This window comes from Ruditapes philippinarum, unplaced genomic scaffold, assembly GCF_026571515.1.
Source record: "Ruditapes philippinarum isolate M1 unplaced genomic scaffold, ASM2657151v2 ctg2922_1_1_1_1, whole genome shotgun sequence".
NCBI lineage: Eukaryota > Metazoa > Mollusca > Bivalvia > Venerida > Veneridae > Ruditapes > Ruditapes philippinarum.
In genome coordinates, this window is record NW_026865831.1 from 278,826 (window position 1) to 306,593 (window position 27,768).

Below are 27,768 nucleotides of genomic sequence, written 5' to 3' on the forward strand. Positions count from 1 at the left end.
AATAAAATACTATTATTTTAGTTATTAATAAATTGTTCCATAAGTAATATTTTTCATATAATTTATATTGATATAGTTGATTTTATTCAATCATCAGTTTCATTTCAAAGCTATTTAAAAGTTCATTTTTATAAGTATCGGTTGATTAAGGATTTTTATCATCGACCAAGATCTCGGTATCTTCTCACATGCAAAGCGAGTTATTGTTAAATTCCCCATATCATGTATTTGTTAATTTAGATATTGCAATTATTAAATAATTATTATAATTATTTATAATGTATTGTAATATAACAATATTCCATCTTGACTGTCACAGAATAAAGAATTAATGTTTTTCAAAATTTAAATCTTGGATTTTTATTTATCAGTCCTCTAGCATATATCTCCAAAAAGGGGCGCGCATCAAACGGGTATAACAGTAAGGTAACAAAGAGACAAACAAACATGCCTTATTTTGATCTATGAATAATTATATGAAAATGCATTCCCATGTTTAATAATACAAAGTTTCATCAATGCATGTAAAAGGTTTCACATTCTAGATAACTCATGTTAAGGATCACTAACACTAACCTGTAACAGTATTATAAGAATGTGGCTCCAAATTTTAGAAAAATGTCTGTTTTACATGACTGCTAAAATGCTTCAAATATTGTCAGATATCATTTTAATTATTTTTTCAAAAGTTATAACAAACTACCCCTAATACCAGGATTTAAATACAATGTACTCATTTTCAGTTTTTCTATAAAGTTACTGAATCTCAATGTAAATCCACACATTGTGCAACACTAGGTTGTATGGCAAATTTATATCTAATACATGAAGTTAAACCTTTTACCTAAAGCTAACATGCTGAGAGAAACTTTTTTTATCTAATTAACTTTATAATGATTATAAATATATCAAATCTATTTGACCTTAACATTTTTTTTGTATAAAATATATTCACTTTCATACTTGAGAACCGTATCATAATATTAAATTAAAAGAAGTTAACATACACCTTTACATGTATTTATTTACTCATCTTCTAATTTTACTCATTAAAACTTGCCCAATATGTTTGACAACACCTGGATCAAGAATACTATTAATGACATCAGCAGTGCTAATGTTTATGTCCTTATCTTCATCAAAAATAAGATTAATATCACCAGTATTTGTATCTCTTGAGTCAGAATGATAGTTATTTCTATCTATTGTTGGTTCTCTTTTAATATTGCTATGCATATTTTCTGAGTCACAAACTTTAATATTTTTATCAACAGCTTCTTTTGTACTATTCAAAACATTATTTTCACAATTATCTTCAGATTCCAGTTCAAAATCAAATACTATTCTAAGAAATTTTAGATATTCGTTGAATGTTAAAGATTTAGCTGCATAAATTTCAATAACAGATTTATTTGTCTTCACTTTTGAGAGACTGTATTGAGAACGCAATGAATCATCTTTAAGCTTTGATAATAAAGTTGCTTCTTTTTCTATTCCATGTTTAATATCTGTCTCAGGTCCTCGTCTGCTACTCATCAATTGATCTGATACATTACTAGTTTCTATCTCATCATGTATATCCTCTGTATCATTGCTCTTCTTTTCTGATTCTCTAGAAACAACATCTTTTCCTAACTCAGTTTTTCTTTGTTTAATTCTTATTTCATTTTGATCAAATGTTTTCTCCTCCTTAACTTTCGTATTTTCATATTCTGTAGGATTTTTCCTTTTTCTATGAAACGTTTTGGTATGTTGTTTATTTTCATGTATATCAATACCACAAAGACACACTACATTGACAGTATAATCCTGAAACTTGTCACAAAACTTCCGCCAGTTATTACTAAAGTTTTCTGACAAATATCTATTTTCAGTCAACTTATCTTGTTTTGTTTCAGCAGAGGATAGTTCAACAGTATTCAAGTCACGCTCATGAAAGCTTTGGCTAAGATAAGTTTTGACAGTATTCTGTAAGTAATGGAAATTAACATCATTACTTTGTAGCTCCTGAAAGTAGAAAAAAAAAACAAGCAAATTTAATGAACAGATATCTCCAGCTATATGACACAAATCAGTTCATTAAAACCTCTTCATTTTGATGTACCAATACCTCAAAATAGATGTTAAAATGAATTTGATATCTTTACTTATTATGAGACAAATCCCCAAAAGCTGAGCAGTGTCAGGCAAAATAGCTCTTATAGTAAATGGTATCCTTTTGCAAAATATAAAATGATATCAAATTATTATTCTGAAACTATGTTGTGTCACTTGGTCATTTGTTTCAAGTATGCTACTTAGAATTACAATTATAGGATTCAAGTGTAGTAAGGCATGCTTTCTTATATATACTAATATTCATTGCTTGCAAGCTATTCATCATAAAATAACAGGAGACAATAATTCAACAATACACATGTGAGTTATGATGACAATGACAATTAAGTATCACCATCTCTACATTAATATAAAATGTGCATTTTTAATTAACAAGAGCCACCGCCGGGCGGGGGCAACGCTTGACTTTTTACTTTTTCTAAACGCAAACATAGAAAGGTTTGAACATATATTAACGTTTCCTTTTTATAAATTTAGTTGGTCTGTCTTGTCACATTAGTTTTGTTTATATATTTTGTATATATATATGAATAGAAACATTAAGCATATTTCTAAAAATAGCAACAGTACGCAATTTCTTAAAATAGCAACATGACACAATTTTTAAAAATAGAAAAAATAAGGCAATTTCTAAAAATAGAAAAAATGACGCAATTTCTAAAAATAGAAAAAAATGACGCAATTTCTAAAAATAGCAACAATTTCTAAAAATAGAAAAAAATGACGCATTTTCTAAAAATAGCAACAATTTTTAAAAATAGAAAAAATGACGCAATTTCTAGAAATAAAAAAAATGACGCAATTTCTAAAAAAATAGAAAAAAATGACGCAATTTCTTAAAATAGCAACAATTTCTAAAAATAGCAACTCTGACGCAATTTCTAAAAATAGAAAAAAATGATGCAATTTCTAAAAATAGAAAAAATGACGCAATTTCTAAAAATAGACGCAATTTCTAAAAATAGAAAAAAATGACGCAATTTCTAAAAATAGGAAAAAATGTCGCAATTTCTAAAAATAGAAAAAATGACGCAATTTCTAAAAATGGCAACAATGCTGCAATTTCTAAAAATAGAAAAAAATGACGCAATTTTCTAAAAATAGAAAAAAATGATGCAATTTCTCAAAATAGAAAAAAATGACGCAATTTCTAAAAATAGAAAAAAATGACGCAATTTCTAAAAATAGAAAAAAATGACGCAATTTCTAAAAATAGCAACAATGACGCAATTTCTAAAAATAGAAAAAAATGACGCAATTTCTAAAAATAGAAACAATGACGCAATTTCTAAAAATAGAAAAAAATGATGCAATTTCTAAAAATAGAAAAAAATGACGCAATTTATATATATATATATATATATATATATATATATATATATATATATATATATATATATATATATATACGTATGTGTATATATATATACATGCATATATATATATATATATGTGCATGTATATATATATATATATACACACACACACACACATTTATATATGTATATATATAATACATATACTATACATGATTTATATATACATATTATATATACACACACACCAATAAATGCACAAATCTGAGAAAATTCAGTAATATAACCTTCAAGGTCAAGGTCATTAAAGAGCCCAACCAAATTTGGGTTTGATAAACAACAAGGTCTGGTCCTTAAGAATGTTCTGTTATAATATGAAGTTTATCCCTTCAATAATAGCAAAGTTACAGTTAGTTACCGCCAAAACAATGAAAATTTCAATAATTTGACCTTCAAAGACAATGTCATTAATGAGTGAAGGTCAAGGTCTTTCGGTATATTTTTAACAGTTATCTTTGAAGATTATTATGTTCAAGTTTCAAGACAATCCATTCAAAAATTACAAAGTTACAGCCAATAATAGCCAAAAAAATGAAAATTTCAATCATTTGACCTTCAAAGTCAAGGTCATTTATGAGTGAAGGTCAAGGTCTGACTGGTTATTTTTAAGGGATATCCTTGAAGATTATTATGTTCAAGTTTGAAGACAATCCATTCAAAAACAACAAAGTTACAGCCAATAACAGCATGAACAAGCAAAAATTGGACTTTTAACCTTGAAGGTCAAGGTCATTTATGGATGAAGGTCAAGGTTAGTGTGGTCTACTGAAAGGTCTTGTCCCAAGGGTTGTTGTGGCCAAGTATGAAGACAATACACCAAGAAATAAAAAAGTTATGATCCAGGTACAAGTTTTCGGACGGGAACGGCAACGGCAACGGCAACGCCGACCTGACTATAACAATACCTCTACTTTTTTTTTCAAAAAAAAAAAAAGTCGAGCTAAAAAACTAACATAGCAGTTCAATACATTTACATGAAAACTGGACAAACTAACTACAATGTATAAGCTTTGGATCCAGACAGAAAGAAGTACAGATGGACAATACCATTTCAATATCCCTCTTCCATTTTTTATCAGCCAAGTATAACAATGAACTTGTTGAAGTTTTAATAAACTATTTTATAACTGAAAGGAATATACTGACACATAAATTGATATAAAGTAAACTGATTACATAGTGTATAACTAACCCTGTTTTGTTACCTAAAATAGCGACATACATGGACATGTATATAAAGTGAATGATAAAATAACACAGATAATAATGACCTATGTTCAGAATGAAACTAACAAACTGGCAGGAAATATATCTGTATCTAAACATCATTATAATATGCAAATTAAATCAACAATTGTTGACTACATACCTCCCCTGTATTGAGATATGTTTTTCTCTCTGTTTCACTAAGTAAGGTAGTTGACAAACATGTATACAATAATCTAGTTACTGATTCTTCCAAATGTGACTCAGCATCCTCTATCTAAAGATAGCAACAATAAAAATATGAGAAACCTAACCTTTATGTAGTATATGTATTAGCATGAAAAAAACAACAATAGGTCAATGATGGCCCTGAATCAACACTGTACGATATGTTGGAAAATTATGAATGAATAGTTTTTATAAAGTAGAACAAACTTTGGTAAAAGGAGCACCTAAATAAGTCTAGGCAAACTTAACAATGTATCCATTAATACATTTGAATATAAAAGATTACCTACTAAAGTCTCTTTGAGCATACCCTATTGAACATCATCTAATCGTACATGTATATGATGCTACAGATTACTGAAGATAATGAAAAGCATGCATAATTCCAACACAATGTTATTTTTGACTACTTATTGAGGATGATGCATTTATCAATTGTATTGAGATGCTAAAATTGTTAATAGAAGTAAAGATAACCAACCACAGGAACCCATGTATTAATGCTTATAGATGGTTCCAAACATTCTACAAAATGCCACCAATGTCTTGGTACATAAAGCACATCCCCAGGCACCAGCTCAATGACATATGGAGTAGTTTTCTAAACAAAGAAAACATTTATTGAATAAATCTATAACAGAATAGGAAGCAGAGATATACAAGCTTCTAAATACATTGGTCAGATGAAAGTTTTTCCTGTATATAAAAGGAAGCTGTTTAATGCTTTGTTTGCTAAACATAAAATAGCAAACAGGTATCTTATTTAGAACCAACAAACAAAAAATTGCCTTGAAAATTAGAATGTCTATGTCGTAACAAACCACTCAGATAAAAAAAGTTTTCTTCAACAATCTATGTTTGACATAACTAATAACAGTACAAGGTTAAGCATCTGGTATGTTTCTTCTTAAAAGCTTTAATATCATTAAAAACATTAGACATTCCTTTTACAATACTGTTTTTTTTTACCTAAATGGCCAAGTGATTAAGTATATGACTTTGTGAACATGTAATTTGTCCCTAACAACAGTGAGTTGAATCTTGCCAGATAGATTGATCTTTTTATATGAAGTAAATTGCATAAGACAGGAACTTCTATGTCATATAACATTTTCAGTCAGCCATGTAAAGGTTAAGAACATTTACAAAAACTGCATTGTCACTTGCTTAAAACATTTATGAGGAATTGAAGTTTATCTTATAACTGTTAGAACCTACCTGAAACATTGGATGCCTCTTAAGATCAGGATATCTAACATTTACCTCACTGTAAATACTTGACTCTTCATATGGTATCCTTGTAGGATACATGCAGTCTGTTTGATTAGGACTGAACAAGTACCAACGTTTCCTAAAATATAAGACATAATTATCTTCAATGTAAATTGAAAATCTTTAAATATACTGCATTTCTAATTGTGAAATATGTGAACTTCTGCCAATCTCCCACAGCATGCTTGAATTCCATGGGACATTCTGATGAAATCATAGTCTAAAACAGTCTTCTTTCTAAATCCATAATTTGTCTGAAAATATATATACATGTAGTTATCTTTATATAGATGAAATATTACATGAAAATAATGTGAATTAATCTTTTAAAATAATCTGAAGTAAATAAATAAATTATTAATAAATGAAATCTGAAATAATTACTTATTCTGAAATAATTGCAATATTGATAAATGAATAGAAAAATGAAACCTGTAAGTACATAAATATTAGTACCTGCCTTGTATCTGGGCCACCAAGTTAAAGCCATATGTATCCTGATGACATGGTGTGTATGTACCACAACTTCCTATCCAGATTGTACTCTCTTCTCCTCCATGCTCTGTCAGGCCAAACATATCCCAGGAAATAGACTGAAATATCATACAAAAACATCTCAGGATTTCAATTAGGCAAGAATAAAGAACATAATATAATTAAAAGACTTGATGCAGACTGTTTATTCTTAAGCCATTTCATTTTACTATAACAACAAACAGAGTAATATAGCATTAGGCATATTATTTTCTTAAGTTTTTTAATCAATTAAATAAAATGTCTCTTTTTTTAGGACTTCTGCCAGAGACATTTCGGACTTGATACTCCTTTGTGAATGTTGCACAGTTGGAATTAATGGAATGTGTCTTTGGTTTTAAAATTTTTTTTATTTATCAGAGTGACCTTAAATCATTACACTAAATTTCATGTATGTAAACTTCTGAAATTCAGAACTTGAGTTATCTTTCTTCTTTTCTGACAATTCATTGTTACAACACACTTCAGGTTTTCCCACTGTATTAATGAAAAATCCTTAAGATTAATTTCCAACAAGATATCTAAACAGTGTAATCAATTATTAAATGCAAAATTTTACCTCTAATAGATGTGGTTGGTCTTTAAACATATCCTTCATGTACTTATAATCAATGTAACAGGAATACTTGGTTTTATCAAACAATCGGAGAGGGTTGTTCAAGTCTGCCTCCCCAACTAACCACTCTACATAATGTCTCATTCTTATCTTCAAATGTAAGCAGTCTGGTTCCCATTGAAATTCTGCAATAAAAATACACCTACAAACATAAACTTTGATGTTCCAGTGCAAATATAATGGTTGAGTTAAAGAAAAAAAAAGTAAACTCTGGCTTCTAATCTCTGACTTTAATCCATAAATTGAAAGAAAGGCAAACCCTAAATAATGAAACTGACAAAAACACTGCTTCATTACTCTAATGGGTATACAAAGTTAACAAACCTTCATGTTGTATTATTGATATTTTACAATCTAAAAGTTGGTCTCCTAGACAGTTGCACAAATATTCTGGTGTCCACTGAAGACTCTGCCAATCATCCACAGCATGCTTGAATACCATAGGACATTCTGATGTAATCATAGTCCGAAACAATCTTCTCTCTAAATCCATAGTTTGTCTGCAAATACAAGTACATGTATAGATATGTTACTATTTAGTATTAGTACTATTAGTCATTCAATTCTAGAATTTCCTTTACTTTAAATATAAAGTATGTAATTTTTAATATATTCTGGTTTTATTGAACTTTAATATCTTCAACATCAATATGATAATTTAATGCATATGAATAATTTGTAAAAAAAAAAAAAAAAGATTGTGTTTAAATGTTTACAGTTCTTGTTTAAATTTTAAATAGTACCAGTGATTTTTCTCACTTAATTAATTGGGAAGTGGCCTTAGCCTCTTGATTTTGGGAAAAATTATCGCTAAAATTGCTGATTAGGGAAGTAAAAAAGCTGGTTTAAGTTCAGATTTTGGGAAAACTGCATTATTTAAAAAAAATTCCAATTGGGACGAGGCCTTTTTTTCGGAGTCTGTTATATTAGAAGGAAAATCACTGAGTACCCATACATTTGCTGGATTAATTTTAAATGTGTTGCCACTAATATATTTCAATAATCTAGCCTCTACATGCATTTGATATAAAAAAATTTGGCTGGATAAGGCCAGTTACAATGTGCTGCTATAAATATTGATACATGACAAAAGATACTGATTGGCATATCAAAATTTACCTGGCATGTGTTTAAAAGAAGATTTTTGGCAATATGAGCACATGGCCACATTCTTGGTTAGACCACTGGGTCTAAACCAGGAGTATATATACATATATATACATGTATTCTATATTTATAGTTTATTTGTTCGGCACCAATATATGCCTTTTAAAGGCTGCCTACTTTTCTTATCTTGTCTTCTGAAGGTTACTTTACATTTAGTTCCTCATTCAGTGCAATTCAGTAACCTACTTTTGGCTCAAAATTCATATCTTTTGCTAATACTCTGTGGATATTGCATAAAGGTTAATTATCACCACTTTGAATGTGCTTCAAAATTAACTCTTTAAAGGCAAGTCCGGGCCCATAGTTACAGGTTTACTAGCCCATCAAATTGTGCGCTTTGGGGCTTTTTATTATATAAATGAAAGACAGACATCTATGTTATATCAGATTGTAAAATCAATTGGTCTTGCAGTCAAAATATTGAGACTACAGGTTTACTTTTTCTGCAAAACTTGTCGAATTGTAAATGTGAAGTTAACATAAAATTTTCGTGATCCAGGGAGTTCACAAGACGCTTTTATCTTAACAAAAAATAATGACAATTCAAGTCATAAAATTTATATACAGTACCGATAATTATAAAAGTGGGCCGAATGTGTACTGGACCGAATGTGTACTGGGCCGAGTTAGATTTCGGCCCCGGATTCGCGGACATGGAGGGCTATTTTGCTCAATAAACAATACAAACTATAACAATCATCTCACTTTTTCTCAACACCTTTGAAAAGGGCTAATTTTCTTCACATGGTTACAGTATTTTCATGCAATTTAGCCAATTAATAGAAATTGGACATTTAGTCCTCCGCCGGATGTTTACAAATTCTACATCCGGTTAAAATATATACTGAAACAAGTTTTCTTTACAGGTAACTTTAGGCATTTAAATAAGCTACCGAAAATATACAATAATAAATCAAACCAATATTTATATTTTAACCGTATATTTGTATCTATATAGACACCAGATCTGGTAGCACTATTAAAGTTATTCGATTCGGACTCTTAATTTTCGTAACAAAGGCTAAAGTCCAACTAAATTAATTTAAAATTATATCTGTTTTATTTGTAAAACATAAAGAATACCCATTTTTAAACATGTGTTTGTTTTTATTCAAATTCTTAACATTTAAAATAATATTTAAATAAAGTGATCAACACATAAAATGAAGAACCAACTTTTCAAAATGTGAAATAATATCAAGATTTCACCATCGTACCATCGCGCTTTCACCATCTTACCATCGGGCAATCATGTTTTCACCATTGTACCATCACGTTTCACCATTGTACCATCGCACCATCACAAACGTGCCAACACTCTTTCAACATCAACCATGGCGTTTTTACCATTGTGCCATCGTCATGATCGTGCTTTCAATATCATACCATCGTGTTTTCACCATCATACCAATGCCTTTTCGCCATCGTACCATCATGTTTTCATCAGCATGCCATCATGTTTTCATCAGCATGGCATGCCATCATGTTTTCACCAACATGCATTTGAGTTTTCACCATCATGCCATCGCATTTTCACAATCGTACCATCGCGTCTTTGTACTATCGCCTATCGTTCAGTATAACCAGTACACATACAGAAAGAGGTCAGATTCTGATAAGGCAGATAGTAAAATCAAGTTTAGAATACTTACTTTTTAATTTGAGTCATAAATAATAAAACCTGTCATCTTTACATTAAATTTTCCATTTATGTCATTATACTGTATACAGATCAAAGACTATTCAATATATGCTTAATATATGTTTGCAATTTTTAGCTCGACTATTCGATAAGAATAAGTAAAGCTATTGTAGTCACCCGAGCGTCGGTGTCAGCGTACGCATAACCACTTACGTTAAAGTTTTTGTAATACCTCAAATATTTTCAAAGTCCATTGACATATAGCTTTGAAATTTTCCACACTTGTTCACCATCATGACACCATGGGCCAACCTGTAGACAGGAGGAGGTAACTGTATCAAGCATTTTAACAGAATTTTGCCCCTTTTTCGACTTAAATTTACGTTAAAGTTTTTGTAATACCTCAAATATTTTCAAAGTTCATTGACATAATGGCTTTGAAACTTTGCACACTTGTTCACCATTATAACCCAAACCTGTTGACAGGAAAAGGTAACTGTATCAAGCACTTTGACAGAATTATGCCCCTTTTTCGACTTTGAATTTACGTTAAAGTTTTTCGTAATAAAAAAAAGTTAGAAACAAACAATTTACTTTACACTGCTCAATCAGGTTTCAGGGCACATCATTCATGTGAGACAGCTCTTACAAATATAATTGATAATTGGATCAGTGCCTTGAATGACGGCAAACTTGTCGGAACTGTTTTTCTAGACTTATCAAAAGCCTTTGATTTAGTAAACCACCAAATTCTTCTAGAAAAACTACCTTTCTACAATTTCTCTTCACATGCTATTAATTGGATAAGATCTTATCTATCAGACAGGTCACAAAAAGTAAATGTCTCGGGTGTTTTATCTGAACCAGCTGAAGTCGTTTCAGGAGTGCCTCAGGGCTCAGTCCTTGGGCCCCTACTATTTTTGATATACATTAATGACATCCATCTTCATGTTAAACAGTCAACTACTGATATGTTCGCAGACGACACTTCCCTAACTTCTACTGGAAGTACTTTAAAGGAAATGAATGATAATCTTCAAACAGATCTTGATAGTGTTAGCACATGGTGTAGGCAAAATGCAATGATATTAAATGCACAAAAAACTAAGGCCATAAATTTCTCTATAAAAAATACTAAATCAAAAAATACTGCTTCATCTACTCTGCACCTTCACAACAAAGAGATAGAATTTACAAACACTGAAAAACTTTTAGGAGTCCATGTTGACAAAAATCTTAAATGGAAAACACAAATTCAAAATACTATAAAAAAATGCAATTCACAGCTCTATTTGCTTCTCAGAATCAAACAGTACCTTGATCTCCACTCAAGAAAACTCTTTTTTAATGCTTATATTCTGCCACATATTGACTACTGTTGCACTATTTGGGGGAACTGCAGTAGTGAATTACTTTCACAAATTGTCAACTTTCAAAAAAGAGCTGCAAGAATTATTTTAGACAAAAGTTTTGATACCCCATCAAATGTTTTATTCAAAGAATTAAACTGGATGTCTTTTGACAAAAGAATTATGTATAAAAAGGCAATCCTCATGTATAAATCTATAAATGAACCATCCTTTCCTGTTTATATGAAAAATAAATTCCAAACAGTAAATGACAAACATGACATTTACTTAAGATCTATACAGAATGGAAAACTAACTGTACCTAAGCCAAAAACAGAATTTTTTAAAAAATCATTTAATTACTCTGGTCCTGTGGTATGGAACAACACACCAATACATATTCGAAATTCTGATACTCTTGAGGAATTTTTTTAAATTTCAAGCCTTCATATCCAATGGCAATTTTCTAACTAATTGATTGTACATATTGTTTCCAAAAACAATAATTTAATGTATAAAATAAAAGTATAATAAAAACTGTTATTAGAACAGCCCTATAAATGTCTAATTCTTCAACATTGATCTACTTTTTTGTACTTTCCATGCTGAAGTTATGAAAATGTCACTTCTCTATGTAAGAAGAAAAAAATGTTTACTTATTTATAATGTACATATTTTGTTGTCTAAATGTTGATTGTATATACTGAGGCCCGCATGGAAGATCGGGAAACTGAATGTGTTAGCCTCATTAAATAAAGTTGTTACTTACTTACTTACTTACTTACTGTAATACCTCAAATATTTTCAAAGTCCATTGACATATGGCTTTGAAACTTTGCACACTTTTTCACCATTATAAACCCAACCTGTAGAGAGGAGGAGGTAACTGTATCAAGCATTTTGACAGAATTATGCCCCTTTTTCAACTTAGAATTTACATTTAGGTTTGCATACCACCTAAGGATATTTTCATATTCTATTGAAACAAGTTGAAATTTTATACTCTTCTTTGAGAGCATAATAGGACTCCCTCCAAGACCTATAACTGTAACATGGATTTAAAGAAAAATCTTGTCCTTTTGTTATTAACTCAGAAAAATTTTACATTATCAAGGCTCTTTTACTATCAAGCACTAAGAATAGTCGAGTGTTGCTGCCCTACCGACAGCTCTTGTTTCGTTTGCTGTATTTAAGATAGCAACTTAAAACTTTATATGTACAGTGCACAAGGATGACAACTTTAATTTTTTAAAGTTTTGAGCGATTGCTTTTTGTTTTTTCTCAAATTTTTTAATACTAAGATATCAAAGATACGCATATAGAAAGGGTGCGGGGTTAAATAATGACAAGGTATACATTGTTGATAAAAATGTACTATTGCACATGACCACCGGAAGATGATGGCACCATGATGAAATCACGATGGTACGATGATGAAAACCCTATGGCACGATGGTGAAAGGCAATGGTACGATGGTGAAAACTCGATGGTACTAAGGTGACTGCCATGGTAAGATGGTGAAAGCGCCATAACATGATGATAGAAATGCGATGGTACGCTGGTGAAAACGTGATGGTACGATGGTAAAATCGTGACGGCATGATTGTGATAAACGTGATGGTACAAAGTGAAAACATGATGGGACAATGGTGAAAATGCGGTGTTACTATGATGAAAACAAGATGGCGCGAAGATGGTAAGATGATAAATATGCAATGGTATGATGGTGAAATCGCGATGGTACGATGGTGAAACTGCGATGTAGCATCACGTTTTCAACATCGTACTATCGCCCCATCGCGATTTCACCATCACACCATCGCGTTTTCATCATCATACCATCATGCATTGCGGGTACAGACTAAATAAAAAATCATGATTGTCTAAATGGAACACTGTATGTTTTTTATTTCAAAATTGAACGACACGTATACTATTTCATGTCTCATGGTACAAGACCACTAATATCCACTAGTTGACTTGGTTTTTCAAGGTAGAATTATTATAACCCAAATCTTTTTTACTTGTAGGTTGATGATTGTGGATGCTTTGACGAACAACCATGTCTAAAGGACAAGTTGTTTTGAAGAACTTCTTCATTTTTAACCCAACCTATGGCCCAAGAGAAGGGGAGGTAATAGTTGGATGAAATTTTTTTCAGCTTTTATGAATGTTTACCCCACCAATTAAATTTGATGGGGATTTTGAAATTGCATTGTCTGATTGTTTGTTTGTCTTATAGATCAGTTTGGATAATTATATTAATATATCTTAGAACTTGTTAGTTTAATTTTAATAAAGCTTATGATGAATGTATTTATGAACAGGGAATTAAGGCTCACAAAATGCCATCAAAGTCCACCCATAGAATTTTGAGTTTTAAAAATTTGTTAAGATTTTTAATTGGTTTACATGTAAATCTCAAAACAACATTGCCAAATAAATCAGAAATAATATTTAAATTATGTTCATTTCTGGACTATTTTGTATTTAATGAATTTGATAAATTGCATTTTCATTGGACGTTTGTTGACCTTTCAGTCACGATTAATTACAAAGTATACTTTGTCAAAATGTTAAAGTGTCATCTCCTTTAACAGGAACATTTTTGAAACTGGTTGAGTGTAAATGGTAGAGGTAGTTAAGTAATAGAAAAAGCATCGAAACACGAGGCTATCTGATTTGTACGAGGGGGCATAGCCCCCGAGTATAAATCTGATTGCCAAGTGTTTTGATGTTCTTTCTCTTTTGTATCATAGTCAAAAATAAAAACACGCTCCCTGATGTCACAATATGAAACCCCGGGAAAAAGTAACCAATGATGGAGCATCTGAATATGATATTTCTATCGCTATCCCTTTCTCTGTCGTCACAATATGTAAACCCCAGACAAAATGAACCAATCAATGGGCATGCTCTGGAGTGCGGGTAACTAATACCTGCACTCCAGTTAACGCACTGTGCATGTATATGTATACCATTTAACTCTGACACATTTTCAACAGAAAGGTCTCCAAACTATGATACAAGCTACATGTACTTGATCTTGATCTTGTGTTTCACTTAAAATATATTTGAATATTTTCTTTTTCTCTTAAGGTAATCATTATTTGCCTTTGACATGACAAATTAAAGAAAACCTTGTTGAATATTATAAAGTGATTAAATGAAATAGCTATTTGGTCATAGAGGGAAATATGATTTTCAGGTGTAATAAGTTTGATACTTTGTTGTCACATGATTCAGATTGATTCATATTATATGAAATATTAATTATCCACTATGATTTGTTTAAAATGTGTTACTTGTTTTATTTCAGGAACATAAGAAAATAATGTTTTATTTTCCCAAGAATACAGATATAGATACACAGATAAAAACTATAGGTCTTTGTGAAGCTATTGTCACATTTACACAGTAAGTGTAATTTAAATGATTTGCAGGTTGAAGCAAATTTGTTTTAGTTTGATTTGTTAAAATAGAATTAAGCCTTTAAAAACCACTGGGCTATTAAATATACATAGTATTATGTAAGTGACATGTAAATAAACATGACTGTGAAATTTTTGATTTCTTAAACTTTCGAAAATACAGTTCCAAGAGCTGAGTGTCAGACATGTTATTATAATTACAAGGCTGAAGTTTAATTTACTCTACCCTTTATTATTGGCCAACACTGTTAGATTTATTAAGGGTTTGCATGTAACTTCATTTCACGTTAATAATGAAAGTATTGGCATGATGCCCAAACAAAGCCAGCACATTGACCTGGCAGTGTGCAGATAGACTGTTCTTCTTGGGAGGATGCAGTCATTTTGGGGCAGGAGTCCCGGTTTGCAATTGACTGGTACTTGATGGTGCATCAGTGAAATACTTGAATCAGTTTGATGTTACTCCTATTTTACCATATTTCTCATTAGTAACAGTATCTGACAATATACATTGTATACATGTACATTACATCACACAGAAATTGCTTACACAAATTGTATTTTTTGTTGGTCAGTTTCAGTGATTATGTTGCCATTTAATCTAAGTGGAAATTTGTTTTGTAAAAACTGTATAATTATAAATCCTACATACTGCATGTGTAATTATGTGTATGTTGTAGCTAAATTTAACACAAAATTAAATCTATTCACAGTACATTCTCAGATCGACCATGCGAGAGTTTACATACACAGAAAACTAGGCAGCTTTTTTTTCAACCAGAGAAAGACTTTTGGATGGTTATGGTAAGATCAAATCTATTTCCTGTTTAAAGTTGAAATATATATATTTAAGTTGCCAAGAACAGACATTCATCAAAAAACAGTTATCAAAAATAGCAGGTGCTTGTAATTCCTAGACATGAATTACATTAAAATTATAAGTGTTCAAGACATGGTACAGTAAATTAGTTTATCCATTGTGAAGATTGTGCTTACTAAGATATGGAGGATATTGAATGAGTGTAGGTTCTATACTGAATTGATTCAACATGTTGAATAAAATATCATGAACATTATTAATTTAATAAGTTAAATATATTTAGTAATAAAACTATACAAATACAATATTTATACAACCACAAACCCAAAATTGTTTTAAAAGATAATTTTTCACGGACAGACTTATATTGTAAACCTTAACATTTAGTGTGACTTTACTCTATGTTTGTATGCATATGACTTCATGTTTGAATATATGCACATTTGTGTCATGTTTTTATATGCACATTTGTGTCATGTTTTCATATGCACATTTGTGTCATGTTTTTTCTTTACGTAGTTCCAAAAATCATACATGAGTCTCTACTATTTGATGGGTTTGAAGTTGACAGGTCACAAATTCTAAAATATGATATATCTACCTTTTCTGACATATAAGTTTTGACAGAATGTTGGGGTAGAGTTACATTTCGATGACAGCCTAAGCTTTAAGAGGAGTATGAACTAAGTGCTTAAAATTTATTTTTCTACTTTTCAATAAAGTTTAACTGTGAATTTTGTATTTTTGTGTGTTTATAGAAGTGGTGCCATCTGGTATATATTTGTACTGATATTATGAAGTGAGGAAAATTCTTATGTCTTGAATTATACTATATGACTAACTAAAAATATAATTTTATAGACAGTTAGTGTGCCATTCAGTGAGAAGACAAAAGAAGGGCAGTCATATATAGAGTACCATGAAGAGGATGTCCAAGATCCGGTCATGGATTCTATACTTAAACAAGCATATAGAATGTTTACTGTAAGCTTTATATTATCTTTTCAACAATTTTAAATTAATGTCACCTTCTTAACTCAAGATGAGTTAACAAATTTCTGAAAAAAAAAACAGATTAAAGAAAAGTACAAGTTTTAGATTTAGAAAGGTATTAAAATAACAGTTTAATGTGCACATTTACTCATAACAAAATTTTCTATTTACTATCATCAACATCAGTATGAATAAGAAATGTGAAAGCTGTAACAAAAAAATAAAATAAAAAAACAACATTCTTTGTACTTTCTTGATATTTGAGAGTGATAACGTTGGAAAACATAAAAACAATTTCTGACAACAACAACTATTGTAAAATAACAAAAGCATGTCTAAATGCTAGCAATGTACTTATTATGGTCATCTAATAGATAGTAAGAAAATTAGTTGAAAGTGTAAATTAAAGATGATTTAAAATGGTGAGTGTTTGTTTTTTTATACATATTAAAGCAAGAAAAATATGCAGGGTCTTTCAATGCATCTTTATATATCAATGTGTAGATAAAATAAGAAAGTTTTTATTTCAGTTGTTTAATGGGTCCATCTATTACCTATTAGAGAAAGTCAATGGCCAGACACATTCTTTACAACAAAGATTAGACCATTTCTTTTCTAGGGTAAGTATAGAAAATGATTTTAGTTTTGTTATTGTAATTGCACTTATGTTTGATTTCTAAACTACAAAATTTTTTCATTTCTTTTTGTGCTTAACTTGGCAGTTTGAAAAATAAACTATTAGATGAAACATGTTAATCATTTCAATTAAACAACATTATAAATATTATCAAGTATTTATGAACAGTAGGTTTTGTATTGTATTTTTTTTTAATCTTTATAATAATAAATTGTTATTTCAGTATTTACTAACTCTACGACTGGGAAACAGTGATCTATTAGATGTATTTAGTGGAATATCATTCCTACCATTGGATAAGAACACATACCTGAAAGTACAGTGCTTTATCAACATTCTTGAGTCAACATTCCCAGGAGTCAAATATACAGCTTTCTTATATAATGACCAGCTTGTATGGTAATAAATGTTTGTGTACTTTTAACATATCTTAAAAGAAATATGTATAAAATTAAATCAAGCACTGTTTATGGAAAAGAAATTAGATATTGTTTACTTACTATTGAAAGATACATATCCCGGAACATGAAATCTTCTAGTTTTCAATTTCTTCATGACTGTACAGTTATTAGACAACATGATTTAATTTTTTTAGCCTTAGTTGAAGCCAGATGTCATTTATAGAAAATTATGAATTAATGATTTATGAATAAATATGTGTAAATCAAAGTTTGAAGGTTGACTGCCAGAAATTCAAACAAATGTTGGAATATTTAATTTCTTTGCACTGACATATACATTTGAATGCACAGTGTATTTAGTGTGACATACTAATATTACAGGTCAAGTTTATGTACCATGTATTTAGTGTGACCTACTAATATTACAGGTCAGGATTAGAGCAGGATGATATGAGAATCATGTACAAGTACCTGACTACAAGCTTGTTCCCGGCTTATCTAGAGGCTGAACTACAGTCAAGTGGGCAACAACATACGTCACCCTCACTCAGTAGAAACATGTCCATGCCAACACTTGGAAATGTACATTTTGGCAAGTAAGTCACTCAGCACTTGATAAAAAAAGTTCCATTATCCAGATTTTTTTTTGAATAACAATGTTTTCATATGGTGATATCCCTTTAAACATGTAGCATAAATCTATGATGTTCTTGATTGCCATCTTTGTTTCAAATAAATCCTGATGTTATCACTGAGGTATTTTTAGCATCGATCTTTGCAGTGTGTTTTAGCTTATTTTTTAATGTTCGTTGAGTTTTATTTAAACATAGGCACATTCAGTATATACTTGTGTTTGAGTATATTAATATATGTCAAAAGTCTTGAATAAATAATGGTACAAGTTTGAGCATATGTTGAACTTTGCACATTTTGACTTTTTAAAAATTGCATGCAATAATTGTAGAAAAAAAATCAGCTACTGTAAAGTGTTGTATCGTTGTAACTATATAATAAAGTCAAGTATAATAACAAAGTCCGATATACATATATATACAGTTTATTTACAAGACTAGTAATATAAAGATATGATCAAGCGATCTTACTACAAGTGTAGCTGGTCAACGACTGACGGATAATTCCAGCCAGGTTACATGTATAGACTAGCTATAGTCTGTTTCAAGATAACAGTATGGTATCCCTTCTTTAAGTATTAAAAAAAAATAATATTCTTCTATTATCAGAAATCAATTCATAATTGTAATAAAGTGTAAAACAAGTAACACACTTTTTTTTTCATTAAGTAAATTAAATATAGATGTAACATTGTATGTAAGAAATGAAAAATATCTATAAAGTTTATAGTACATGTCAAAATACTAATTTGTTTTGATTAGAGTACAACAAGTGGTGTGAAAGTTAAAATGATCTGTTTATGATGTTTATTTCACCCACTGACTACTTGAATAGCGCTGATTGCTTGATAAGCTCCAAGCTTGTTGGATGTCTCTCCCTTTCTCATCTACCCATATTAGGAGATACGCAATTTTTTCTTCTTCTTCTTTTCCTTTCAACGGTCCGTTGAAAATTAATTCTGCATGCCTGTGGAATCTTTCCCATGTTTCAGGCAAATTAGAAATATCCCAGTCCATTCTGGGCGGTGTAATTCCCGACATGTCCATGTTTATCAATTATCCACTTAAAATGCTAATAATAGTTATTAAATCCACAAAATTTCTGACACCATGTTGTATCGTTGTAACTATATAATAAAGTCAAGTATAATAACAAAGTCCGATATACATACGTGGGGTTATCAAAAAATTCGTGGACTTTTTAAATATCTCTTGAACTTCAAGGTGTATTGTAATGAAAATTTATCAGTATACATTAAAGAATATTATGAACACATTTTGAAAGGAACAGTTAATTGTGTTAATAAATAATGCTTTTATATTGCTTTTAAACAAGCACATACACGGCACCCGGCGCACGGTAGAAAAGCGCAGTAAGTCATCGTATATTTCTTGCTAAAAAACTAAAAAATTGACGTAGAATACCATCGGAACATCGCATGTTTCTTCTATGATGTCATTTAAGTAATTCTTTAAAATAATGGACGCCATTTCCGTTTATTTTTGTTGATATCGCTAGAAACGCCAGACGCCTTTATTGTTTACAACGGGAAAATGACGGACACGCGGTAATTAGAAAATCGCACGATCATAAACAAACATAATCTTTTTTTGTTGTAATTTGGAAATGACACCTACAAAAACATTTAATAAAAATCAGCAGAAGAACAGAGAAAAGAAAATTTCACGATCATTAGTGTTAAAGTGGCATAAAAAATTTAGTGATGGACGTTACTTTAAAAGGCAGTAACCGTCATTGACTGCGTAACGTTGAAGCACGAGTTGTACGTTAATATTATGACGTTGACGTCAATAACTTTTTGGAGTGCGCCGCTGTCGCCGACATGTGTTTATGTAAAATTAAATATTGTTGTAATGTTAGAAGCTACTCACATGAATTTTTCTGTGTTTATTTGTTATTAATTCTGCTAAGCAGTGTAATAATTTCAAATTAATATCTCAAATATATTTTACGCAACAAAGAAAGTCCACGAATTTTTGGATAACCCCTCGTATATATACAGTTTATTTACAAGACTAGTAATATAAAGATATGATCAAGCGATCTTACTACAAGTGTAGCTGGTCAACGACTGACGGATAATTCCAGCCAGGTTACATGTATAGACTAGCTATAGTCTGTTTCAAGATAACAGTATGGTAAACATACTACATAAAGCACTTTTTAGTATCATTATTTTTATTCTTTATATGGTATTTTTGTATTGCAATTTTAAACAACATTGTAACACTTTTACTTGCTACTCCTTGTGTTCTTATTTTTTGGCCAAAAACCAAAATGCCCTACAATACAGAGATTGTACATGTACTATCAATTAATATGTGTACATATTTTAAGTTTTCTGCTTTCTTTCAGATTTATAACTGGCCCACCGAATGTACATGATGAAAAGAATATGGGAAAAATTCCACGTTTGTATATAAACACAGAATTTGAAAATGAGGAGTGTTTCCTGTTAGTTTACAGAGCATTGAGTGCTAGTGTTTGTTTACTACTCAATTGTAAGTTATAGAATGTTGCAAGGGGTGATCAGAAAATACATAGACGTTTTCTGTAAAATAAAACAATTTTCATTGAAGTTTAAAAATTTCAAACAATATGCAGTATCTGCTACAAATTCTATAAAAATAACTAACAAATATGAGATTTAAAACACACTACCCACAACATCCTAGATTAACATAATGAAGTCACAGCTGAGTCCCATTATGATGCCTTGAATAACAACAGCCTTACAGCTTGTGTTGATGTTTCCATATTCTAAAAAGTTCTACATGTGATTCTCATGGTGTCTATAATATCACAGATAGTGCATTTATGGTCTTTGTCAATGTAATTCTTCACCTATATGTTATTTTTGAAGGCTATCCAGGATGCTTATTGTCAAACTTACTCATTTTTCATTCTTTGAAATGTCAAACCACTTTAGGACTGTAAATTTTTTTGTGTATTTGCAATATTTCTACACTGCAAATATTTTTAAATCCATGTTTAATGATAAAATTCCACAGCCAGAAATACTTTTGCCTAGTAGAAAGTGTGTTGTTTGTCGATCAATCAGTCAAATTGTGTAGTTGATGTTAATTTATAAGAAGACAAAATTTTGCACCATTTTATAGACTAAAAACATTTTGATAATTGATTGTACCAATATATAATAATAGTGAGCTGCTACAGGCAAATTATAAGATTCTTGTGCTTAGTTGCATAAATTCAATTGTGCTTAGTGACATAAATTCAACAAATTTTTACAATTATAAATGAAATGCGGCTATTTTAAGAAAACTTACTTGATTTAACTATGCTTACAAATGTATATTGAAAGGTGTTTGACATCAAATATAGAAGCTACATCAAAAGTCTACATATTTTCTGATCACCTCTCATTGTGTCCAGTTTTATACTTTCTTTATTAAGTAATAAGGGCACATATTCATCAAAGTTCAACTTGACAGTCATTATGTTATATATCTTGATGTAGATGAAACTGATGTAATATGTAAAGGTTGCTCATTTAGATGATAAATGATGATCAATAGGTACCTATGTAAAGCAGGCGCCTGTCTTTTATTAATTGTTGTTTGATTTCATAAGCAGAATTTCAACTTGCTTTATGAGGACATAGGATGCATCGTTCTGTTTGTAGTTTTATTCTGAATCATATGAGGCATAAATAGAATTAGACACATTCCAGTGTTGTCATGGTTGATAAGACACATTCCAGTGTTGTCATGGTAAATTAAACACATTCCAGTGTTGTCATGGTAAATAAGACACATTCCAGTGTTGTCATGGTAAATAAGACTCATTCCAGTGTTGTCCTGTGAAATAACTTGTATAAACAATACAGTTTTGTCATTGAAATGGAAGCACTATTAAAGAACAAATGTATTTATGAAATTATATTGATTTTTAAGAGAATGTTATTTTCAGATGAATTCTAGTATTTATTTTTTTTATTTTAGAGTCTTATTTATATTTTCACATATATGTTAAGACAGAATAGGTAGATCAATTATGTATTGTCAATATTTATAATTATTGTTTTGTTTAATAGCTAGCACAGAAGTGAACAGTGACCTATGTAAGAAGCTGGACAGTTTTCTAGGCCAACAGTTATCTAACCTCGCCTCTGAGATTGGGGAACAGTATTCATCTAGGAAGCAACAGCCAGTGTAAGTTTTTATTCTGTTTGCAGGGCATTTGCCCCGAATAAAAATTTGGAACATTTTATTGAATATCAATGAAATGTAAAACATATCTTTTTTATACACATGTATACCAGTAAATATTCTATTAAGTAATGTTTATATTACATTGATAAATACAACATGAAGGATAGAAAATTTGTACTGCATACAATTGTGAAACAGTATGACACTACTGATATAGTAACAGTTTGATATATAAATTATGATAAAAATAAAGAAGGTATATAATAAAAGGATCATTATAAGATTATCTTGATCACACTTGGTGCTTTGCACCTTGTACAATCATTGCTTAGTAAAACATGAGCCAAATAGAAAGATCCAGATTAAGATACAGTGTACTAGAATAATAACACAGATATATTACTTTGCCTGTTTTAACAGAATTTTTGTAATTTTATTCTCAATTTCCCCTGGTATTTGAGGGTTTTGTGCATGAAAAATGTAAAAACTCTTAACTGATTTTATTTAGCTTGAGATCACTGTTTAGAATTAAGACACACACAAGTTTTTTTTATCAGAAAATGTAAATTTAATTACAGAAATATAAAAGTGCTGTTATCACACACCCTTGTTGTATTTGTTACTTCTTAAATTAAATTTGCCTGTTGTGTTGTATTAATTGTGTACACAATGACTGAATTATTTAATTCATGAAAGCAAAATTTCTCATTAATACCATTTTGTTAAACTTGTCTATTAAGTTCAATGTCATATGTATTCAATTTTTTAAAATCTTATTTAATAATATCAGTGTATATTTTAGTTCAGAACCTATATCTTAAGTACATCTATTTCAACCATAGTGTATATTTTAGTTCAGAACCTATATCTTAAGTACATCTATTTCAACCATAGTGTATATTTCAGTCCAGAACCTATATCTTAAGTACATCTATTTCAACCATAGTGTATATTTTAGTTCAGAACCTATATCTTAAGTACATCTATTTCAACCATAGTGTATATTTCAGTTCAGAACATATATCTTAAGTACATCTATTTCAACCATAGTGTATATTTCAGTTCAGACCCTATATTCAAGTACATCTATTTCAACCATAGTGTATATTTCAGTTCGGAACCTATATTCAAGTACATCTATTTCAACCATATGAATCTTGCTCAGAAGACCACAGTTCATGTTGAGAGTAGGAAGAGTAATGGGGTATATGTACACCAGGATACGCTCAAACTACTTTGTGACATCAGCTCAGATCTACAGAGGTACTTAATACTTTATCTACTTCTTTTCAGCTTTTGTTAAAATCTTGATATTTGAATAAAAGTGGAAGTTAAATATAAAAAAAATCTTTTAACATGTAGTAAGTTTTATGTTTTTTTTCATGTAAAAAGCAAGTTATGCACAGGCTGTTGTGAATCTTAAGATTTCTACCTTTCTGTGAAGGAATTTCAGGAAACATGTTTTTATTTTACTTAAAAACATAATAATCCAGCAAACATCAGTATTTGACATTAATTTAGTGAAAATATGATTAACTACTTTTCTCCTTCCGCTTCATAATGTTTTAACAATCGCCATTATACAAACCATACATGTATATGCTACAGTACATTTCCTCACATCTGTATAACTATGGTTTTATATTGCCATATTCTGTAAAAACTGTTCATACTTAATGTTCATCTTTCTTTTTATTATCCCCCGCCGAAAATTTTCGGCGGAGGATATAGTAATAGTCTCCGTCCGTCCGTCCGTCCGTCCGACCTTCCGTCCTTCCGTCCGTCCGTCCTTCCGTCCGAAATTTTTGTCCGGAGCATATCTCTAAAAGTATTTAAGTTATCAACTTGAAACTTCATAGGTGGATAGACCTCATTGAGGAGGAGTGCAGTGCACAAGAATGATAACTCTACCTCGCATGATTTTTGAGTTATTGCCCTTTGTTATTTTTCAAAATTGATTTTTGTCCAGAGCATAACTCCAAAAGCCTATGAGATATTAACATGAAACTTCATAGGTGCATAGATCTCACTCAGGAGGTGTGCAGTGCACAAGAATGATAACTCTTCCTTTCATAATTTTTGAGTTATTGCCCTTTGTTATTTTTCATACCTAATTTTTCACCTGAGTGGAGCATAACTCAAAAAGTGTTTGAGATATCAACATGAAATGTCATAGAAGGATAGATCTTATTGAGGAGGAATGTTGTGCGCAAGAATGATAACTCTTCCCTATACAATTTTTGAGTTATTGCCCTTTGTTGTTTTTTTCATGCTATTTTGTCCAGAGCTTATCTCAAAAAGTATTTGAGGTATCAACTTGAAACTTCATAGGTGGATGGATCTCATTGAGGAGGAGTGCAGTGCTAAAGAATGATAACTCTACCCTGCATTATTTTTGAGTTATTGCCCTTTGTTATTTTTCAAAATTAATTTTTGTCCAGAGCATAACTCAAAAAGCCTTTGAGATATCAAAATGAAACTTCATAGGTGCATAGATCTCACTCAGGAGGTGTGCACTGCACAAGAATGATAACTGTACCTTTTATAATTTTTGAGTTATTGCCCTTTGTTATTTTTCATACTTAATTTTTCAATTCAATTTTTTTCTCAAAAAGTATTTGAGGTATCAACTTGAAACTTCATAGGTGGATAGATTTTACTGAGGAGGGATGCAGCACACAAGAATGATAACCTACCCTGCATTATTTTTCAGTTATTGCCCTTTGTTATTTTCAGCCATCAGTATTCACATAGGTTTCAAATCTGTAATCACTATAGCCATCAGTTTTCATTACCAAAAGACCTCTTAAAATGGAATTATTCTGCTCTACTACATACACATTCTTCCAATGAGCAAACACATTCGGCGGGGGATGGCCATGTTGACATGGCTCTTGTTTATTTATTACATTTGTCTATGGCACTCCATGTTGTTTTACAGGAATAATCAAGATGGTGAAACATTTGTTAAAACAATGACAGATTGTTGGGTTGTTGGCAAGAAGTCCGACCAGAGAGAGATGGTTGTTGTTATTAACCAGAAAAATCTTAACCTTATTGAAGTTAATGGTTGGTTTCATTTTCAACACCTCATGTACCATTGATAAAAACATGTTTACTTTTAACTAATGTTTATTTTTTAGTATTTACTAATGTAAATTATTTACTGATATGTTTTTATGCCCTCACAAAATGGAGAGCCTATCATGGCAGTTTGACTGTCCACCAGTACTTACATACATCCTGTTATTCTTGTCTGATAAATGACTGAAGAAGGAATAAGTATGTGAAAAAAGATAACAATAATAATAATAAAGATTTTATATAAAGAAGCAAATAGTAGGGACACTGCCTGAGGTAGGTACATTGTATATAAACCCTATTGATTTTGAGGTCAAGGGTCAAGGTCACAGTAACACTGTGTAAATTCCTTATCCACTTAGTAACTTGAGAAGGAATAACCCTGTGCTTGTTTCACACATAGCCTGTATTATTTTGAAATCACCTACTTTGTTGTAAACTTTGCTAAAAGACTATAAGAATCTTACACTGGTGGCCGGTACAGACTTGAATATCTAGCTTGAGGTTAACTGTTTATGGCAGCAACGAGGCTCTGCCGAGTTTCCGCTAAACAGTTGCCCAAGAGCTAGATATTCCTGTCTCTACCGATAGCCAGTGTTTGATTCTTTTTCTTGCATATTACATATCAATTATTTTCAAAACAGAAATTACGAAAACTGATATTCTCATTAGGCATTTTTTTCTTATAGTAGCGTATGAACTTACAACTTCATTCATAACGATAAAAGCACGTCATCCTAATAATGCAATTCATTCATAAAAGGCATGCGGCAGTGACATCATTTAAAGCATGCGACTTGTCTAACATGGAGGATGTATGACAGGTTTTTCTAGCACCAGAGTAAACGGTAGATAATCCTGTCTGATATGCAAGAAAGTTAAATATGCTCACATGTTATTTTTTTGTTTCTTTATTTTTCAGATGAAGTGAAAAAGCTGTGCAGTTTAAACTTTAACAGTATCTTTTTCCAGGACTGAAAAAGTTATTTTATGAACATCTAAGCTGTGATACAAAAACATTTCTTAACACTTGGTTTCCAAAATCATGAAAAACTTCTACTGTGAATGCATAAATAGCTGACTATGTATAACAAATAGAATTCTGTTATTATTATTATGAAAAAGGTGATAAAGAAATATAATACATGCACTGTCCTCAGCATCAGATAAAATGGCTGTATAACAATATAAAAAAAGAGATTTTAAGTAATGTATCATTACTTACTTATATGATAGTGCTATTCTCAATTTGTTAAAATGTTTCCGGTACCTTGATCAATTTGATCATATTTCATTCTGTCTCTATTTTCTTCACTATTATTGAAATTAACATACAGTATAATAAAATGGCTGTTAATCATGTGCAATATAATGAGATGTATGATTATCATATATATCTATGAAATTAAACATTATTATATTTTATGTTGTCTTGCTGTTTCTAATGGCATTTTAATTTTGAGGCCCACATTAAAAAGATTGAGAAACCGAATGCTTAAGCCTCATTGAATAAAGTTGTTACTTAGTGACTGACTTGACTTGCCTCGCCTTGCATTACCTTGCCTTACCTTACCTTACATTGCCTTACCTTACCTTGCCTTGCCTTACCCACCTACCTACTTACTTACCAATTGTAAGTAAATATAACAGGGAGACATATAGAGAAACAATATTACCACATCAATACAAGATACTGTTTCATTCTATTAAAATTATTATAGTGATATTTGCAATTATAATGACCTTGATTGTTGAAAGTGACAAGTCGTATGTTATCTTTGCATTTGATTTCATCTAAAGTTGATAAATACTTTGTGAAGTTTACAAGCATTTTGTACAGTAATTTCTGAGAAACTTTCATAAAAAGAAGTCAAAACATCCTTTACTGTGTTTGTCAGTAAGTAGAAATATGGCAATAAATACTGCAAAGTTAGTCATTGCACATATTAACATGTAAAATATTAATTTAATCATAAACCTTACTTGTCTTGACAACTGGTACATTTTTCTCATGTTTGATTTTTTTTTAAATATTTTGACTCATCTGGAGGAATGTAGCTTTAAAGT

At 30.5% G+C, this 27,768-nt stretch overlaps 2 protein-coding genes across 5 annotated transcripts; one reads left to right on the plus strand and one right to left on the minus strand.

The window, feature by feature from the left end:
* Positions 1 to 427: 427 nt before the first annotated feature.
* LOC132730473 (HSPB1-associated protein 1-like) lies at positions 428 to 9,348 on the minus strand. 2 transcript variants are annotated; one of them, XM_060716415.1, is made up of 8 exons: positions 9,223 to 9,348; positions 7,675 to 7,850; positions 7,294 to 7,475; positions 6,657 to 6,793; positions 6,147 to 6,279; positions 5,410 to 5,529; positions 4,864 to 4,977; positions 428 to 2,007 (listed from the first exon to the last, which is right to left on the minus strand). In XM_060716415.1, exons 2-8 carry the CDS (start codon positions 7,841 to 7,843, stop codon positions 1,030 to 1,032), a joined length of 1,833 nt encoding a protein of 610 aa, XP_060572398.1. In that variant the 5' UTR covers positions 7,844 to 7,850; positions 9,223 to 9,348; the 3' UTR covers positions 428 to 1,029. The 2 variants fall into 2 exon arrangements, with proteins under 2 accessions (XP_060572398.1, XP_060572397.1); XM_060716414.1 differs by having other exon boundaries at positions 9,206 to 9,323.
* LOC132730474 (vacuolar fusion protein CCZ1 homolog) lies at positions 9,117 to 27,126 on the plus strand. Of its 3 annotated transcripts, none has more exons than XM_060716418.1 (13): positions 9,117 to 9,264; positions 13,540 to 13,643; positions 14,829 to 14,926; positions 15,654 to 15,744; positions 16,622 to 16,744; positions 17,284 to 17,373; positions 17,614 to 17,789; positions 18,220 to 18,387; positions 20,801 to 20,946; positions 22,503 to 22,620; positions 23,734 to 23,883; positions 25,562 to 25,689; positions 26,624 to 27,126. In XM_060716418.1, the coding sequence occupies exons 2-13, from the start codon at positions 13,572 to 13,574 to the stop codon at positions 26,677 to 26,679; spliced, it is 1,416 nt and encodes a 471-aa protein (XP_060572401.1). In that variant the 5' UTR covers positions 9,117 to 9,264; positions 13,540 to 13,571; the 3' UTR covers positions 26,680 to 27,126. The 3 variants fall into 3 exon arrangements, with proteins under 3 accessions (XP_060572401.1, XP_060572399.1, XP_060572400.1); XM_060716416.1 differs by having other exon boundaries at positions 9,244 to 9,383; XM_060716417.1 differs by lacking the exon at positions 9,117 to 9,264 and adding an exon at positions 12,319 to 13,205.
* The last annotated feature ends 642 nt before the right edge of the window (positions 27,127 to 27,768 follow it).

What these genes read in the sequence shown, in the direction of transcription:
- LOC132730474 (XM_060716418.1), top strand. Translation starts at nt 13,572, where the DNA reads ATGTCTAAAGGACAAGTTGTTTTGAAGAACTTCTTCATTTTTAACCCA. An exon ending in GCTATTGTCACATTTACACA is followed by an intron (nt 14,927 to 15,653) that starts GTAAGTGTAATT and finishes ATCTATTCACAG; the next exon opens with TACATTCTCAGATCGACCAT. An exon ending in TAACCTTATTGAAGTTAATG is followed by an intron (nt 25,690 to 26,623) that starts GTTGGTTTCATT and finishes TTTATTTTTCAG; the next exon opens with ATGAAGTGAAAAAGCTGTGC.
- LOC132730473 (XM_060716415.1), bottom strand. Translation starts at nt 7,843, where the DNA reads ATGGATTTAGAGAGAAGATTGTTTCGGACTATGATTACATCAGAATGT. An exon ending in ACCAACCACATCTATTAGAG is followed by an intron (nt 6,794 to 7,293) that starts GTAAAATTTTGC and finishes ATGATATTTCAG; the next exon opens with TCTATTTCCTGGGATATGTT. An exon ending in CATATCTCAATACAGGGGAG is followed by an intron (nt 2,008 to 4,863) that starts GTATGTAGTCAA and finishes TTCTACTTTCAG; the next exon opens with GAGCTACAAAGTAATGATGT.